Raw genomic sequence first — 12,506 nt, forward strand, 5'->3', positions numbered from 1 at the left:
TGATGCATGCTGCCACCTAGCGGAGAAAGATACACATATCCTCTTGTTGTACTTAATGTCATAAACAAATATTTCTCAACGAATCGCGAGGATTTTTTGTTCAAAGGAGCAAAGGCCTATATGACGGGGAAACGCTCGATAATTAGGGCACACAAAATGATGATTTGTTGTATTTTTTTAAGTTAAATAATAGACAATATGGACGTAAATAGGCCACAAAACAAAAGGACAGACGTGTTATTATAGTTATGCTAAGTCAGAGTGCATTGTCTATTCAGTTGGATTTGCCTTTATTTATACCATCCAAGCAATTTAGATACATTTAAACGATGCTTCCCTTGTTTTTTTCCCCCATAAAGGTAATGACGGTTTAAGTCAGCAAGTGGCAGTAATGAGCCTTAAAGCGCCCGTAATAGCGAAAAGATCAAGAAGAAGAAGAAGACGGCGAGTTCTCTTTGCGTCGAACACGCCACAGCTCGAGCTAAAGCAAGTGGTTCTGGAGTTGGCGAACATGCGCCTATCTACAATGTCGCGTTTTATTTATCAACTTTCGAAACTTCGTTTCAACACGCCACCTCGCGATTATAATGCTGAGCCAATTTGCGTCTTTAACCGCACGAATGGGCCAAAAATGACGATCAAAACGTGTTGGTAAGCTCATATTTAAATACTTGCCTCTTGTGAGAATGTTCTAATCATGTTTTTAATTTTGCAATAGACTCAGTTTACTGGCGGGAATCCACTGAAGATGGCCTGAAATGGTGGCGCTTCCCCACGTGGCTCGAAAATGGCCTGCGAAAACGTAAGAACACGTGACGGATATGTTATAATTTCTGTTCATTCGGCGTATTCTACTAACGTCGAGTTTGCCGTTAAAGTAAACTGTGGGGCGATCGTGATGAGCTCATTGTGCGTTAGACTTCTGATTAATAATGAAGTCAAACTTTCTACCTGAACAGTCTCCACCAACCCTAATGTCAATAATAATTTCAATAATTTTTGCTATTGAAAAACATAAAACCCGTTTTCTCCCTCCAGGAGCTGTTGAGGTGTGACCATAATGGTGGCAGAATTTTAGAAGCGGTGACTATTGTTCGCCAAATCCCGCCGACAGTAAGTAAAATGTCATTGTGCGTTAGACTTCTGAATCGTTCTGAAGTCAAATTCTGATTCTTTCCTTTTTTGTTTATCTCAGTGAGTCAGATTTGATTTTCATGGGGGTGCTGAGGAACATGTCAGTGGAGAAGAGTAGTAGATGTGAGTAAATATTTACTTTGAAGAACGTGTGTCATAAAGATGATTCACCTATGAAAACAATGATTGTTATTGAGCTTGCCCAAATAAATGCAGATTTTAATGTCTGATGGTCATAAATGATGATTCATTTGTGCGTTAGACTTCTGATTTAAAAATGAAGTCAACATACCTGTCTGATATGACCTGGAAAAACAGAACATTCATAGAAGTCATTTAATTCCCACATTACCTTAAGGTTACAGAGGAATTTTGCGCCCCCTGGTGGGTTTGATATGTACTTGTCAGCTCTATTAATCGGTGATTTATTTTTCTTTTCCAGGAATCTCTGTCGGGGCTGTTCATTTCCAATGTCCATAAAGTTCAGTTCTATAATCCCCTTGTGTGTTTGGTTATTTTAAAATGTCACGTGACCTGCACTGTCCTTCAAATCCGACTGACCGTTCGTGGTCCTGAGGGTGAAGACTAGTGCGAGACGACTTGATCTTGTCATAACTGGGGTTTCTTGGCTTCCTCCCAAGTCTCTCTTTTAAAGCAAGAAACAAGATTGTTTTCCCAAACTAAATAAAACCCTGGTGTTCAAGCAAATGTTTTTTTTATTTTTTTTATTGATCCACTTGATCAGATGGGAAACATTCTGTGACATTACTGAACACAACAGCAATGTGGACATTTTCATCACTGTGCAACAGAAACGAAAGGCGTCTTGTAGACTGATGGCACAAGGACGGTTTTTCTTCTTCCAACAGAATGCAACGGCTCACTGTGGAGGAATGTTTGTTTTCAAGGCACTTTCTGCCTCATACGTCACCGACATCATAGAACATAAAAGTAAAGCCGCTGCATCTTGGCAGGTCACATTAAGTTTGTGTGTACAGTACAGAAATGACAAGTCAAATTATTAAAACAAGCTGGCAATAACACCAAATCAGTCGTTTCACTGCTTCCCAGTTTGAGAGGTCACAATTCACCCAAGTCCAAAACCTATTTTGCATTTGTGTGGTGGTAAAATTAGGCATGAAATCACATGTAACTGAAAATCATTAGGTTAAAATTGTCTCAATCTGGGGACATGATTGCTGGAGCAGAATGTTTAAAATGTTATCAAATATTACATAAATAAAAGCCAACGTATTTTGACTCCAGCTGTATCAGAGCTTGTGATATCACTGTGAAGACCTCAAATAAACGACGCAACACCATTTACAAACGCTCACATACGTCACCATGGAATGAAAATGTTGAAAAGATTTTTTTTGTGAATTAAAAATGACTGGTACAACATGACAGCAGATGGCGCTGTTCGCTGTCATACACGCAAACAGGAAAAAGCTTGCGGCCATGATGTTATGCAGTTATACCTCCTGGTCAGCAGGTGGCACTGCGCCGAAATTGCATCTTTTTTTTAATCGTCTTTGTTTATCCTTGTTTGTTTAGGAAGGAGTTTTGTTACAAGTAAGGCAGTACTAATCTCGTCTCTTGAAGTTGCAGCTAAACACGTATTCATGTTGCCTCCTACTTCCATGACTCGAATGTAAATTCATGGATGAACGACGCCCAGATGTGAAAAGAAAACTTTGAGTAAGTTTCCAGAGAACCCACCCAAACCAAAGTTGAAAATGAATCTTGAAGCGCATCGTTGGTGAAAGAGCAATTCCTTGCGCAGCGTGAGTGTGGTACATTCCTTAGACCCGAGGCAAAGTTGGGCAGCAGGTACTCCTTTCCTCTGGGTCACAGCTTACAGGAGTATTGCGGTTAACAATATTATTTTTCAAGTTTGGCGGAGGGTGGCAGGAGGGTCAAGAGCAGCTTGAAAGCAACACATGGTTCCACTGTAATATGAGTCAAATAGAATAGCAAGGCTTGCCTGCTGACTAACCTCATGAGCAGCCATCTTGGCTTTTTGCTGGCCATTGCAAACATTATAGTTCTCATAACCCAGATTGATGGGACAACCACAGGTCAATGAAAACTCGTTGGACCCAGATTGAACAAGACCCCACAGTACAGTAAAATGTCCAATACCACCCTGACTAGCCGGTGGGAGTGAAGCCAAAGTAGCCAGAGCTCAGTAGCATTTAAGGAGTTGAGAACGGCACGGCCGATGTGTGTGAGAAGGTTTGGAAATCACTGCTGCGGCTGGATCTAACACAGACTTTGGCGTCACACACGCTGTAATGAACAGATTACACTCCTGCAGTCATGATCGAATGACTTCACTCACTCACATCTGCGGCTCACCTGTGTGCATTTAGGTCAAGTCTGGCCACGGGTTTGTGCAACAATGAAGCTGGAAGGTCAGTCCCCTCGTGGTGACTCTTCCTATTGCCATGGTGATCTTTGACCCCTCCAGGTCGCTCGCATCTACGAGACCTCGGACTCTTCTGATTCGGAGTCCTTCAAGGCATCGCTTGTCACAGTAACTAGGTTGGCATTCGAGCGCGTGTCCATGGCAGAGTGCATTATGGGTAGCCATACGTCGTCCATGTTTGGCATCACGAATATTTTCTACAAGAAGGTTGAGAGTCAGTGAATAAAAATGAAGTTGTTTTCTTACGGACTCAAATCTTACTTGGAATTCCTGCTCCAGCTTCTTCTCAATCCAGTCAGTCACGTGAACGATCGTGACCTCCCTCTCTCCCAGTTTGGGTCGGGCCTTCAGCTCCAGGTGAGGCGGACTCCGGAAGCCGTACCTGAACAGAAACGTCCGAGAATTCTTTTTTTTTTCTGCTGTGTATTTCCAGATGCAACTTAATATTGTCACTCGGATGAGCCACTTGGATTCAATCAATAATTATTCAATAATAATCATTAATTCAATCCCACTAGCGGGTAGCAAGAAGTGTTCATGTGCAGAAGCAGTACCAAATCCTGTCAGTAGGGGGCGGTGGAATGTTGACGGCGAGCGTCCCGCGGCACTCTTGCACCTCCACAGTGAGCAGTATGGGCGTGTTCGACACCTCCTCCATCTTCTTCTTGATAAACTCCGTCTCGGTGGCTTTCTGGAAGTACTTGGACTTGGCAATCTTGTCCACAAAGCGCATGATCTTGCTGGGCCTGTGGCCTCCCACGAAGCTGCAGAGGAGGATGGGAGACCAGCGCAATGAGTCAGGTTCATGATTTATTCACGGCAGCATCTCCGGCACCCACAGTGTAAAACGCTGACTGGGTGATTGACTAAAACGTAGGCCACGTTTACATGAATCCTAATACTCTGATATGAACACCAACAAAGGCTACGTTAACACTGAAACTGTGACACTCATGTACTCACCCTTCAGTGCCAGCTTGAAGTGACTTTTCAGTGTGGAGCTCTGTAGTATCTTCTTCATCTGAGGAGCCAGCACTCGATGACTCTTCATCACTATCTGCCAGGCAGTAAGTGCGTGGCCTGGACCTACCACAGACACAAAAATTAGGCCTGACTGACTTCACCAGCCTTCACTTCCAAACTCACCATTCACCATCCAGAGAGGAGCAAACCAAGAGAGAGAGGGGAATGAGATATACGGCAGACACTTGCGCGTGTAATGTATGTGCAGTTCTCACCATTCCTTCCCGTGCTCCCCGAGCCCCTCACCCTCCTTCCCAAGTCGGGCCAGGTTCATCTTGGTCTCCAGTGTCATGAGGAACGACCCGGTGTAGGAGACCTCCAGGTCAAACCACAGACCTGAGCACGGATGTTTCATAATGAACAAGCACCGCAGACCATTACACGCTCTGTTTTGCTGAACTTTTTCATCACACCTTGGTGGTCCACAGATGGCTTGGAGGCCCCGAGGATCTTCGGTACAGAGAAGCCCATATCCAACTCAGTGAGAGTGAGCTCATTCATAACGTATGGAAGCTGCAACAGTTCAAACGACTTAGTGGCTGCGAGACATTGCTCAGACCAACTGGACTTACCCGGATCTTGCTGAGCTTCATCTGGATTTTTTTAGAGACCATGTTGGCCCAGTACTTCTCTCCCAGGAAGTCCCAGAAAATTCTCCCCAGGAAGGCATTGACCCAGGCCTCGGGTTCAACGCTTCCTTCTGATGGCTGAGACACACACACACACACACACACACATTTCTGACTTAATGTCCCAATATTTGAACCTGGGTTTGACCAACCTTCCTGGATGTCTTGGGGCTGCCCTCAGGGCTGTTCCCGCAGCTCATGGTGGGGGTGGGGCTTGTGGACGGTGGAGGGGGGTTCACATATTTAGCCATGTAGATATTGTAGTCCAACAGCATCTTCTGCTTCCATGTAGAGCCAGTGGAAGGCGCAGAGGAGTTCTCTCTTAGGCGGGACTGGGCGTGGCACAGCTCGTCCAGTTCTCCCCGGCTACTGCTCCGACTCTCGGCTTCCAGCCCTCCACCTGATTGGTTGCTGCTGCTGCGGCTGTGGGAGGGCTGGAAGGCTAAACATTCGAATGGTAACACAGCTCGTGAGTATGGAGTCCAAAGAAGACTTCAGCAACAGGGTTAGTTTTCTTCACCTACCGTTCTTACAGATGACAGCGACGCCGCTTCCTCTTCCCTCCGACTTCGTCCGTGCCGCTAGCAGAAACCTGCGAAACCACTCCTCTTTCTCGCGACCCGTCCTCCCAAACAAGTAGATTGTCAGATCTCCGCCTCCAGAAGTTCGCCTTTTCAGCTCCTCCCCCGGCCCCTCGGCCTTCTCCGTTTTGTCGAGCCTCTCGTTTGGACATTTGTCTTCCCCGGCCTCTGGTCTTTCTCCCTGGACCTTGGACATGAAGTCGTCCTGCTTGGCCAGCTCGATGCAAATCGGGTACTTTTTGTTCCAGATTCGCTTCCTTGCAAGGCTCTGTGGCATCAGGTAGATCTAAACAGAGTTAAAGGAAAATGAAAACAGGCATTTTGACCAATCACTTTCACAGATACACCAAGCCACAGATGCTCTCCCCTCTCCACCTTGCTGTCTGTCAGGTCGTAGATCTTCTGGCTGATGTAAGTGATGTCCGGCTTGGGCTCGTTGTGTATGGCTCGCCGGGAGATATTTCGGTTGGGCTTGGACAGACGAAGGACGCTGCCCTCCAGGCGAACGAAAACCGAGTGCGTCAGGGTGGCGTGGTACATCTCCGGGTCGTAGCTCTGTATCTCATTCATCCAGCCCTGCAGAACAAAGGACACGAGATGAAGAAACGACGACAAGATTGGGAACAAACATAATTGTTCCCAAGGCAGAAGAAGCTTGAAGGTTTGCTGCTCATATGTGTCCGCTGGTTCCGCCTGACTGCACCCCGTCTCTTTCAGAATGGCAGCGCCCTCGGGCTGCGAGGGTCTACTGCTCCATGGCTCCGTGAAAGGAACAACCCTGGAAGTGCACGTGCTTATGTAACCTCCCCAGACTGGTAAACAATTCGGCACCAACAGGTTCATTCTGAATCTGCAACAAAGTCTGACTTAAACCTGCTTCAGGAGGATGTGAAAAACAGGTGATCCGAAGTCTTGAAAAAAAAGACAAAAAAAATACAAAAAACAAAGAGCTTTGACGATATTTAAATCTACTGTCTTTTGGGGGAAAACCAGTGGCCTGAATGAGAACATGCCTGGAATACTTTGCTTTGTTTGGACTGAGGCAGAAAGAAATGTCAGTTTAAGATTTGTCACATGACTTAGGCTTTGCTTTAGTCAACCAAAGAGTTCTGACGGCAACAAACGAGCGAACAGTGTGTGAGCAAAGATCATAATCTGCACTCATTTTGCAGCAGGGAGTTCACTTCAACCCCAAAATGGCATCATGGGCAGCCCTCACTGACTTCCTGTTGACTTCATAGTCTCATCTCCTGTTAACCATCCCACATTGGAAGGCTGAAACAGTGTTATGTTTTGAAGCCAAACCAGTTTCACTAACCTTATCATCAATCAGAATCCAACCACAAGCTGAAGAAGGGTAGAGTTGTAGTTACTTAAAACTAACCTTTCCGGAGGGTTAGAAAACTATTGCTTTAAATGAGAGCCAAGGTACCTTGAATATCCCTGGCTCCTTGATGTCCAGCTGGTTCCACACCTCCATCCTTCTCCTCCTGCTCCTCCTCATTTCCGAAGAGCTGCGTCTCGGAGCGGAGAGCCACAGCACCAGCAGGGTCAGCATGAATCCGCAGACCACACCGTGCACCACCGCACTCACGTACGGAGGCACCTGGAGGACTAAATAGCAGTAAACCATCTGAGTCAGGAAGACCAGACAGACCACAGGCACAGTCTCCACTTCCTCCTCTGCCATCTCCTCCATTTCAAGCTCGCTGCACAGCCCTGTGCTCCCTGGTTGCTGGGAACCAGGGTGGTCTCCATCTGGTGTTTCTGTGTCGCTACACAAGTCGAAGTCTTCGCTGTACAGCTCGCAGAAGTCCTCGTCTTCTTGCCGGGCAACCAGGGCGGACATGGAGCAGCGGCCTAGCGTGAGCGAGGGGGACTTGGGGAAGGCCTGCGTCTGAGCGGGAGTCAGCGACGCGAACGATGAAAACACCGAATCGTAGCCTCTCTCAGTGGGGGTCTCTTCCTCGTCTTCCCCCTCCAGCCACTCCTCCTCTTTAATGCTGAAGCTGTTGGTGCCCTCCGAGTGTCCATTTAATGCCGTGGCGCCGCTGAGCTCCGAGGCACTGGACGACAGAAGCTTGGCGCGATGCGGGGAGCTCCCAACGGCTCCCACCGTTGACTCATCCCCTATGATTTTGCTGAAAAGATGCAGAGGATCTGACATGACTTCAGAGAGCCGGCGCTTGGTGTCCTCGATTTTGGCCTCCACCTCTTGCACCTTGAAGAAGCACCTGCCGTCCGGGGACATGATGGGGGACGACGGCGCCGTTTTGGAATCGCTGCCGACCTGACTGGTGATGACTGGAGTGGAAGATAAGCGGGGCTGAGAGAACTGTTTGAACAGCTGCATGTTGCGCGGCGGGGGCCGCTGCGAAGCCTGGAGTTGGTGAGGAGCAGGCTGTTCCTGTTCAGCCTTTGAGGCATCGGTGGAGAGGGACTTCACGAAGGACTTCATTAAATGTCTGTGGCGTACGTGCGACGGAGCCATGGTAGTGGGGGGATGGGGGCTTTCCCTGGACTCCACCTCACTAGACAAGGACCTGACCAGGCTGAGGAAGGGCTTGGCTGACGACAGAGGGGTGGATTTGCCCGGGGACGAGGAGTTGGAGCTGCTGGGGGCGGCGATGCCTGAGGGCCGCTCAGACGGCCAGGAGGAGCTGGCTGGAGCAGCGCTCAGTTGCATGCTGCTGGAAGTAGCGACGATGGTCATGGCTTGAGAGGGAGTGGAGGCTTGGAACCCTGAAGACACATCGAGCACAGCAGCCTCTTTGGCATCATCCAGCAACAGCTCCTCCTTGGCTTCCACGCCAGTTAAAGGAGGCCGTTCTTCAGCTCCATCCATGTGAGTCATCACCCCCATGGTGCCGCCATAGAGCTCCTCTTCCTCGTCGTCTTCCTCTTTCCCCAGAGCAGAGAAGTGGATGGTGATCGTGTCACGAGACAGGGAGCGTTGCACCTGCAGCTTGGGCCCTGGCGGGGGGCGCGGCGGGGGAGAGTCGGCATGCTGTCCACTTCCGCCGCTGCCGTTGCCGTGACTGCTCATCACCACCCTGCTGAGGGCTCAGCCTGTAAGAGAGGACACAGTTTCCATCCAGAATTAAGGCATGGCTTATCATAACCAGAAACAATGACGTGACACAAGTGTCCTGAAGTGGGTCGCAGGTTTCGACCTGGGTTTCAGTGGAAATCAGTGTCGCAGCAACAAGTGGGGAAGCAGATGGCCACCCTCACCAGCTCACGACCCCGAGATCGAGAACCTAGTTACGCATGAGGGTGGTTTTGTGTGTCAGATTTCAGATACAGGTGCGAAGGAACGACTGGCGCTGTGATGCTAGCGGGTGCTTTGGCAAGAGATGAGGGCACAACAGAGATGAAGAACAAAGCCAGGGAAGAGTCAGAGCCAAGGAGGCCGAGCCTGACCTTTTCACAGGTGACATTTGTAGGTGAGCTAGTGGTGACATGGGAAATGATATTTAAATTAGTAGCTTCTTTTCAGAACTATAACAGGCAAAACAAGACAGTTCTAATGATATGCACGTCTAAAAATAGCCCTATAACGGATGAACGGATTTAGAAAAATCATCCTTCTAACAACCAGCTAGCAGCGACTGGTCTGTAAACCACGCCTCTATTAAAAATCCACTCAGTACTTCAATATTAACTCTAAAGTATTCTGGAACTAAATAATCCATGAAATGAAACCTCTCCACTTCATACCTGGCTGTGCGATATTTGTTGCCATAACAACACTGAAGCCTTGTTTGTGACTCATTGTGTGAATGAGCAGCTGCTCTGCGCTGCGGAGTGGAGTGTTTGTCCGACTCTGCACAGCCATTAAGAGTAGAACACTCTGATTCAGCATCACGGTCGTGTTCGATTGGAAACGCTTGAGAAATACACGCATCAAAACAGAGACAGGAGCTAATGTCAGAAAAACAAAGAGCTAAAGGATAACCAGGCCACTCTCTCTATATGAACTGCACAGGACATGAAGGATTCAAACTGTTTATAGCAATAACATTACCAGATTGTCCAACACATGCACCAGATTCAAACTAGGAAACTGTTCAAATAATCACTAATTCCTGGTTTTTGAGTCATTATAGTTTATTAAATATTGAGTTTTCTCCATTCTACTTTCTCCACTTTCATCAAATTTTAACTATATTCACCTGCCTTATCATTTTTTGTTTGAATAGTTCACCCTCATATTTATAAACAAAAGGTATTGAAAATGATTCCCTTTATGACACATGCCATGAAAATGATTCCCTTTATGACACATGCCATGAAATCTAATAATAATAATAACAAACATTGATTACTTTAATAATGCATCTTGCTTGTATAATATATTTTATCCTTCTGCCCACATAGGTTCTGTTTTTGAAATTTGTTTTAAAATGGTTTAGCATGAAGTAGAAGCCACTGTTCAGCATTTAGAAAAGTTCATATTCAGCCACCTGAGAAACAAGTGGTATCTGTGAGCAGTGGCCTTGTATCTCTACTGGAGCATATTATACGACACTTCCTATGTTTCATCATGGTCACTTCCTCTTCAGTTAGAGCAACATGCATTTTGATGCTAATCTGTGTTTGTCTTTTCTACCCTGCAGACCTAAACATACACATATGTAGCTGTAGAAACGTCAATAAATACATCTCCTGTTCGCTGTCATCTTCAACCCTCCTGCATCAGTGGAATTCACTCGCTCCCTTGAGTCACTGTGAAATCTTCAACATAAAATAACAAATATATTTTGAGTGTTAACTTTTTATTTGGAAATGTAATTACTCCACATCACAGAAGAGGATAAAAATGTTTGGATTTTAGAAATTAACTTCCACTAATAAATAAAAAAAGATCTAATTTTTAAATCAGTTCAGAAAAGTTGAGAGATTGTTTTTCTTAATTTTAAATGGTTTCCTGATCATTTATAACGTTACTGAAAATCTTTGAGGGCAATAAGAGGTGGTGTTTGAGCAGAGAGCAGCATTCACGACCGGATCAACAGCTTACCTTGAGATTTTAAAGGCATTCAATCTTCGGCACCGACAGACAGCGCAGCACAGATCACGACACTTGCAGTGCTGAAAAAATATGACATTTTTAAGATACTGAATATGGAAAAATGTAAGAAAAAATTAGGAAAAAATGAGAAAATACTTTCTAAAATTCAGGTCTCTGTTTCTCTCAAAAATCAATTTTTTTCTGTGTTTATTTCTTCTCATAAATCTGGCTTCATATTGATAGTCTCAGTAAACACTGAGCTTCAGACTATGCATGCTGACTTTAAATCTTCTGCCCCAACATGGAGCCTAGCACAACATTCTCCTCTTTATTGTGATCTAAAATGACCTTCTATTTTTTAAAATCAAGATTACAGTCGGGTAGTTTATGGATCTCTATGTTGGTGACGCCACAGAGCAACACATACATCTGTCACCCCCTCCTCCTGGAATAAATCATCTCACAAAGCAAAACAAGGTGTTTCAGTGAAAGGTCAGACATCAATGTTAGATCTTCCTATCAGAAATGGTTGCTAGGAAACATGCCTCCTGACGCCCGTCTGTTGGGATCGCATTCATAAATCTAAATAAGCAAATCAGCTCTTTGTCCTGCTGACAGCGAACCCACCTTCCATCCGCTCTCACAGCTTCCAGGTTTGCAGGGAGACGGAGGCGACAGCGGAGATGCCTCGACCCGGAGCCTGCAGCGGGACGCGGAGGGGCGCTGAACCGGCCCAGCGAGCAAACCTGCTCCGCGGCGACCGAGACCTGGGCGTGTGCTCAGTGGGTGAAAGCGAGAATCTCAGCGCCACCACACCCCCTCCTCACATGTTAACGAGCATTTAGACCCGGAAAAGGAGCCGCCGCCTGCACAGCGGTGATTCATATTTCATTGTGATGCAGCGGAGAGACAGCTGCGTCATGGCGCTCCGCCGCGCGTGGATGTCAACACGGAGCACTTGGGCTCCTACGGTCCGAACATCCGGACCTAGCTACAACAAACCAGTCAATAAAGCCTGGGTGCGACATGACGTTTCCGAGTAAAGGCATAAGAAAAGCGTCTTAACCCACACGCTTTGAAAAACAAGTTACATTTGTAACCACGGAAGACCAGTCTGAAATTGAACTTAATTTTGCCTCGTCCATTTGTTTGAGGATGCCGCCACCTGGCGGTCGGAGGTGGTTATCTCAGCCGCTACCGATTACATGGTTGTGTCGATTTTCTTCTTCCTTTTATTGTATTTATGCATTTTTTAACGAAAAAAATATAACCCAAAAGCATTTAAATTAAATTAACGGTGAATTATTACATACCAATAATAAATAAAAAATGTTTATAAAAGTGTTGTTTTCGACTGTGCAACATTTCCATTTTTAAGTTCCATTTTTGTTTATTTGTTTTTTTGCATTTCATTTCATCTTCTTCACAAACTTGTGTTGTAGGTGAATAATTTCCACCTATCCTAAAATGTAGCATTTTGTAATTGATAGAGTAATCTTTTACTATTATTGTTTTAGCCTAAGACGCGCCTGAAAATTGCTTTGGCGGCATCTAGTGGAGAAATAGAATCATGTAGACAATTTTAAAACTGTTTTTTCTGAAGAACGTTTTTTTTATTTGTAAATGTATTTATCTTTTCTGGCTGCGCAACGCGACAGAAGAGCTTTGACAGAACCCATGTTACTATCTAATGA

General features: G+C 45.9%; 1 protein-coding gene, 1 long non-coding RNA gene and 1 other non-coding gene across 6 annotated transcripts; 2 read left to right on the forward strand and 1 right to left on the reverse strand.

The window, feature by feature from the left end:
- Positions 1-435: 435 nt before the first annotated feature.
- Positions 436-2,389, forward strand: LOC128751417 (uncharacterized). 2 transcript variants are annotated; one of them, XR_008413246.1, is made up of 5 exons: positions 436-651; positions 719-802; positions 1,039-1,113; positions 1,196-1,257; positions 1,577-2,389. It is a non-coding gene; the product is annotated as an uncharacterized LOC128751417 (long non-coding RNA). The 2 variants fall into 2 exon arrangements; XR_008413247.1 differs by having other exon boundaries at positions 1,196-1,234; positions 1,577-2,387.
- Positions 1,671-1,801, forward strand: LOC128751704 (small nucleolar RNA SNORA76). The gene has a single exon (XR_008413281.1). It is a non-coding gene; the product is annotated as a small nucleolar RNA SNORA76 (small nucleolar RNA).
- On the reverse strand, positions 1,840-11,929 carry tex2 (testis expressed 2). Of its 3 annotated transcripts, none has more exons than XM_053852397.1 (13): positions 11,440-11,929; positions 10,822-10,892; positions 7,231-8,867; positions 6,174-6,374; positions 5,742-6,084; positions 5,370-5,659; positions 5,161-5,295; positions 5,002-5,101; positions 4,804-4,924; positions 4,529-4,645; positions 4,120-4,329; positions 3,827-3,947; positions 1,840-3,762 (listed from the first exon to the last, which is right to left on the reverse strand). In XM_053852397.1, the coding sequence occupies exons 3-13, from the start codon at positions 8,842-8,844 to the stop codon at positions 3,619-3,621; spliced, it is 3,396 nt and encodes a 1,131-aa protein (XP_053708372.1). In that variant the 5' UTR covers positions 8,845-8,867; positions 10,822-10,892; positions 11,440-11,929; the 3' UTR covers positions 1,840-3,618. The 3 variants fall into 3 exon arrangements, with proteins under 3 accessions (XP_053708372.1, XP_053708370.1, XP_053708371.1); XM_053852395.1 differs by having other exon boundaries at positions 4,529-4,651; XM_053852396.1 differs by lacking the exon at positions 11,440-11,929 and adding an exon at positions 10,969-11,133 and having other exon boundaries at positions 4,529-4,651.
- Positions 11,930-12,506: the final 577 nt, after the last annotated feature.

This window comes from Synchiropus splendidus, chromosome 19, assembly GCF_027744825.2.
Source record: "Synchiropus splendidus isolate RoL2022-P1 chromosome 19, RoL_Sspl_1.0, whole genome shotgun sequence".
NCBI classification, from domain to species: Eukaryota; Metazoa; Chordata; class Actinopteri; order Syngnathiformes; family Callionymidae; genus Synchiropus; species Synchiropus splendidus.